The sequence below is a fragment of the Octopus sinensis genome, linkage group LG4, assembly GCF_006345805.1.
Source record: "Octopus sinensis linkage group LG4, ASM634580v1, whole genome shotgun sequence".
NCBI classification, from domain to species: Eukaryota; Metazoa; Mollusca; class Cephalopoda; order Octopoda; family Octopodidae; genus Octopus; species Octopus sinensis.
This window is the reverse complement of record NC_043000.1, coordinates 76893540-76899539: the sequence shown is the minus strand read 5'-3', so window position 1 is coordinate 76899539 and position 6000 is coordinate 76893540. Positions and strand designations below refer to the sequence as shown.

General features: G+C 32.5%; 1 protein-coding gene across 4 annotated transcripts in view; it reads right to left on the bottom strand.

The window, feature by feature from the left end:
• Positions 1–2668: 2668 nt before the first annotated feature.
• Positions 2669–6000, bottom strand: part of LOC115210670 (RCC1-like G exchanging factor-like protein) — a 59135-nt gene continuing 55803 nt past the window's right edge. For all 4 annotated transcript variants that reach the window (XM_036502179.1, XM_029779331.2, XM_036502181.1 and 1 more), the window contains exon 13: positions 2669–4487. In XM_036502179.1, the coding sequence (XP_036358072.1) occupies positions 4410–4487 (78 nt within the window). In that variant the 3' untranslated portion in view covers positions 2669–4409. The remainder of the gene's footprint in view (positions 4488–6000) is intronic.

Sequence of the window (6000 nt, the reverse complement as noted above, 5' to 3'; positions counted from 1 at the left end):
AAGGACATTGGATAAAATCAGCATAACTGATGGAGATTTAAGTGTAAGTATCCTGCTTCCAGGATATGTCCAACAAAGTGGTTGTTCACATCAGAATTTGCTACAATAGCATACTGTGGCAACACAGTATATGTAGGAGTTAATGTGCTTTTTTTTCTTTAAGATTACAATTCCGACCACTTTTCAGAGTGTACAGGATGCATCTAATCATGGCCTCCAGATTGCCATGTTTTCAGCAAGATTAACAGGTCCTCTCAGTGCTTTCCCACTTAACACTAAAGAAATGGTGTATTGCAGAAGATGACATAAGGTCATAAAGAAGAAATAACATGATTGGAACAAGAGGAAGGAGTAATAGGACAGTGATGAAAAAGAGAAACTGATGGCAGTTACACGATTTAGCAAAAAACAAAAAATATGTGTTACAGATAGATGTTGGTAACAGTGTGTGACCGAGTAGTGAAGAGTCATAGAAATCATTAGAGGTAAGAGAATGATGGGTGTCACTGAGTGACCTTGGGAAGTAAGTGTGTATGCAGTTAGAGCAAGTAAGAGCCATTGTAGTTAGTACAATACACAAAACCAGAAGGAAAAATGTCAAACCTACCATTTATATAGAATTCCACAAAATATTTGAATATTGTCAATAGAAGTTTTATTAATATCAAAATACAAACCAAACATTAAAACAAGGATACAACACTTCTGTAATAAAACTAAAACCAATTACTGGTTGCTGAAAGTAACTTCGAGTTAACAATTTGCAATCCAATCATGTTTTGGTCATTTACAATATGGTTCCCATCATTTGACCAACTACAAAAATGTGGCTTTAAGAAAAAAAACAACTGCTTTATTTTGATGGTGTGGTGAAAAAGGACTTAGGTTATTATTCCAAACTATAAATAAAAGATTAACAATGAAAGATTATCAGTGAACAAAAAGAATAAACTTTAAAAAGTTGTATCCCACATACATGGTTAAAATAAAAGCTGTTCTTCAGTAAAGGTTATGTAATATTGTTGGCTGGGGAGATAACACAAGCAGATATGGATATGTCCCAAAACTTTGATTCAATGCACTCACTACCTCAGAAACCTACATATTTAACATAACTGGACACAACATCATGTCCAGTTACTTTGTTTTGTTGTTGAAGCAATTGTTTTTAGTATCAGACTGTTCTTCACAATGCATAAGCCACTTCTTTTTTTATAAGGCCATAATCCTTCAAAAATCCTCCAGTTGATGTTATAGTTTATAGCTATTTGTTTTTTAGAGGGCTAATAGCTGAAGACAGTCTGAAATATTTCCTGGCCCTGAAGAGAAAGGCCAAATTTGAGATACTGTTTTTGTTATGTTGATGTATATTTGTTAGTGGAGATCCTCAGTACTAGACTAATAGCGAGTGTTCGGATTACATGCTGTTTAGGGATGCTAAGTGCAGTAGTTTTCTTAATATGTGTAGTGACTGTCATCATGTACTGTACTCCTGCAGTGCGTTGATGACACAATGAAAGTTTTCCCAATTAAGCATGAGTTCTCTAGCTGCCTTGCCACTATTGTCCGACCAGCTCTTAATATTGTCTATCTATGGCATTCTTTGCCTGCTCTTTGATCTACTACCCTCTACTCTTCTTTCCATAATAGTTTCCAAACTTCTGCTCCTTCAAATATGGCCATAATAGATAGCTATGTTCAAGAGTTGTTATCTTTCACCTACTTGATGTAATACCCATTCATTTGTTTGATGATACTTATAAGAGCTTCCTATATATGCATATTTTAAGCGTATTGAATATATTGTCAAAGTTATTGTAGAAATTCTAATTTAATGTATGAAATTTAGCATATATTTCATTAATTAAAAGTTAGTATTTTGGTGTGAGACAATTTTCCAGGGGTTTGAAACTTTATATACTAGGTGTGATGCTATGAAGACTACAGGCTCTGACATATGCTATATAATACAGTAAATATAGCTCCAAGGAAAACATTTCATTCTGCCTGTACATACAGTGTCATTAGAGAGTGAGAAGTATGTGCATTTCTTTTCATACTGGAATCAACATAATTTGGTTGATGCTGAATTAAACTTGTAATTTGGAGAAGTGTTTTTATTAATATGACTGTAGACAGTAATGTCATGGCGTGAATGAGAGAGAAAAGACAAAGAGGGAATGCTATCTCAGAGTTAGAAAAACCCCTATTTCTGGAGTTGAAATCTTCAATATTAAAAGAAACTTGGAAACCATGTTTTGATGATAAAAAAAATTTAGAATTTTTAAGAATTTCTAGACAGTGACATACTCCAAACTAATTAATAAACAGTATTATTATAGTATAGCTATATGGTAAATGAAAGGGAATTAAGAATCCAGGTGGCTATTTGTCAACATTCCTATGAATACTGGAGAACAGAGCATATAGAAAAAAGAGTGCTTCATTTCAAGAAAATGTTTTATACTAACTAAAAATCCAGGAAGTCTTTAATTGCAAAGTATCATATAACAAGAAATAGAATGGAGATACTGGTATCACATTTGTTCTTTGGTAAATAATGTTTAATGTAACAAAGTTTTCATCACTTCTACAACTATCACCAGTTTCTCTCTAATAATTCTCTGTGATTTTATTATTTTACAATGGTAAAAAACAACAAAACAAAGTACAATTTATATATTACTATATTTATTCTAAAATACATTTTCAGAAAACTTAGCAAAGTTCCCTTCTTTCTTCAATTTAGAACAATTTTTTTGTTAAATATATTTACATTTATGAACAGGCTTAGAATTGAATGGTTGAACAACTTTATACATTTTCTTCAATTGTTAAGACAGGTTCTTTTGAAGTTGGATGTCTTTCTATCAGAGATGGGGAACTTAGTTTTCTAGAAATCAGGATTTTGCGTGAAAAAATATCTTTTTTTATTCCATCTTATATTTATTTCAATGTTTTAAATTTCTTTAAATCATTGAAATATTAGTTCATAATTTCTTGCTAAGATTTATAGCAAGTGAACAGATTTAAAAAGTGAGACAGAAAGTAAACATCACAGTGAATGAGAGTTAGATGTTCAATTTGATTGAGAAAAGTTGATAACCACAATGAAGCATTGAAAACTAACATTAATGTTATATTTTTATGAAATGAGATTAAATTTTACTATTTATTTTAGACTGACCAGGACTGTTGATAGAATAAAATTTACATAGATATATTTAATGACATTTAATCCCCTCTTGCTCCTTTATGGCATATGATATAGATTAAGTTTTCGAAATAAATGTAATTTTCTGTATATTTAATTTTTATTTTCCATGAAGTTTTATTAGAGTACACTTGATTTAATGTGGTAAATTTCAATTACAAATAAAGAATGCCTGGAGTAGATAATAGGTCAAACAGAATATTTGGGACTGAATCTATGACAGGCTAGAATTCATCTCATTCTTTCTCAGAATAGTAATTAAGATCTTTGTCAAATTCGATCTCACTATCAATCCACATTATAGGTCCTTGGCTGTGGAGGGGAAGATGTGTGATATGTTTTAAACAAAGTAAGACGTTAAGAGAAATAGCTACAATTAGAAACTGAACATGGCCCTAAACTCTATTCACTGAGAGTATACCACTACACTGCAGTGTACACAGACTAAAATATAGACAAAATAACAAGTAGTTATACAACAACAGGATTAATACAAATAATTGATTAAAGAGCAACATTAGGAACCTGAGGTTATGAGTTTAAGTTTTGTTAGCACCATCTTGTAGTGTTTGTTCTTCAACAAAATACATCAATGTACAACATTGTTCTACCATCACAACAAGGAGCTGTTTTGATGTAGCTGATGTTCATCTGAAAAGACTTAGCTTTGAACATTTTAACAGTTATATATGAAAATGTGTGACAGTGTAATATACCTTAAGACAATGTTTACAATGTTACATGGCCATCAATGTAACACAATGTTATATAGTTATTACATAACCTACTGGATGTCACATAGTAGTGTTATATCATAAATGCAATAGACACAAAGTCAACATGGCTAACTAACACAATGTCACAAGCTGAACACACCACAACCTATTCAACCCAGTCATGGCAAATAAACTATTTATAAAGAAAATGTGAAGTGAATTGAATGAAAACTTAAAATATTCTTGCAGTAATTAGCTCCATACTGAGCTTAGTCAGAAGTAGACAGAACTACACTGCTAGACATCATAGACATTAAGGGACAGAATTACACTAAATGGATACTGCTACAGATCACAAATATCAAGAGCCAAAATTGCATCAGTGACAACCAAAATAGGGAAAAGTAATGAACAAATAACAGCTACAATATGCAGAGTATAAACATTAATACAGTAATTAACCAGATTCATGGGACAGGTCATGAGAATGCTCGACAGTGAGCAACCATGTGATCAACACCACACCATACATTAATCACCTCCACTGGCATCGACACCTGCAATGGAAACAGAAAAGGTTTTACTTCAATCATAAAATATGCAGTTTCTATTTTTCACATTTTAAATCTGACATTACTGTAATAGTTGTTGTTACTGTTCTTTAGCCATAAGTCAACTGTAATTAAGTTGAATCTATGATTCAAGGTGTTCCAGTCATAACTATTTTCACTGTTATTCAGATTACATTATCTAACATGTCCTTTTTTCTTTAAGACAGGAAAGAATGGTTTCAGGGAGATTTAGGTACTATTTCTAACAAACCAAGTAAACATGTAAAGGCCTCTTTGTTGTTTTACATTCAAATTTCTTTACTTGCATGACTGGCAATTTTTCCATTTGTTAGAGTATTTATTATTTTTAATATTTATGTAAAATCAGTGAACCATGAAACCTACTATTCAGTCACTGTTCTTAAACAAAAAACAGGTGTATATTTTTGCAAGAGAATAAAGTACCAGATAACCGACATGATTATGTACAAAGGGGTGCTAAAAAGTTCCAGGCTTTAAGAGTGTTGCAAAAGGCCTGGTTGGAAGCCCAATCTTCTAAGTTCTTTTACAGAGCTTAGCAAAACTGAAGGACCACTGCAATAAGTGAATAAATCTGAGGGGAGAATATGTTCAATAAAATCATAAATAACTGATCCGCCTGTATTTTCTTTTGCTCAAAGCCAGGAACTTTTCAACACCCCTCACATTTTAATACTGCCTCTAAAACAATGTAACGTACCAGAGTAGAGTGTAAAATAACAACAGCCCAATGAAATGAAGGTCATTCTTTTCAAATACTCTCTCTAAAATATTATTATACTGCACTTGTTAGGAAAATAGCCTACATTGCACCCTGAATGTTTCAGTTTAACTTACATATAGATTATACTATATTCCCAATTACAGCTGTATGAAAAGTGGTACCAGTGGAGAATGGAGTGACAGTGCTGGAGAGTGGAGTGATAACACAGGAGTGGAATGATGGTATTGGAGTGTCAGGTGATGATACAATAATGTGTGATGGTATTGAAAAGAGGAGTGATAGTATTGTAGAATCGTGTGGATATTGGTACTTGACAAAAGCTCAAATCTCCTTCAACGACTAAGAAAATATACTAATTCTGCCCCTTTACAACAAGTGCATAGTTACTATGACAAAAAGGTGGAGATCAGCATATATTGAGCAGACCTATTATCCAAAGTATTCCAGCTGGTACCACCTCATCTTGGGTTTAGATATGGTGTATAGAAGACTCCATGAAACGATGTATTCTTTATCTATACATTTTTATAAGATGATGGGATGTAGTTTGAACGTATACCAGGTCAAGTAATGCATACTGACTAAAATCTTTTAGAAGGGAACTAGGGGAAATAACTTAGTTAAGTTGTAGAAGACATGAAAAACAATGTATTTTTGATTTACTCTTTCACACGTTTCAAACATTTGACTGTGGCAATGCTGGAGCATCGCCTTTAGTCGAAGAAATCGACCCAAGGACTTATTCTTTGTAAGCCT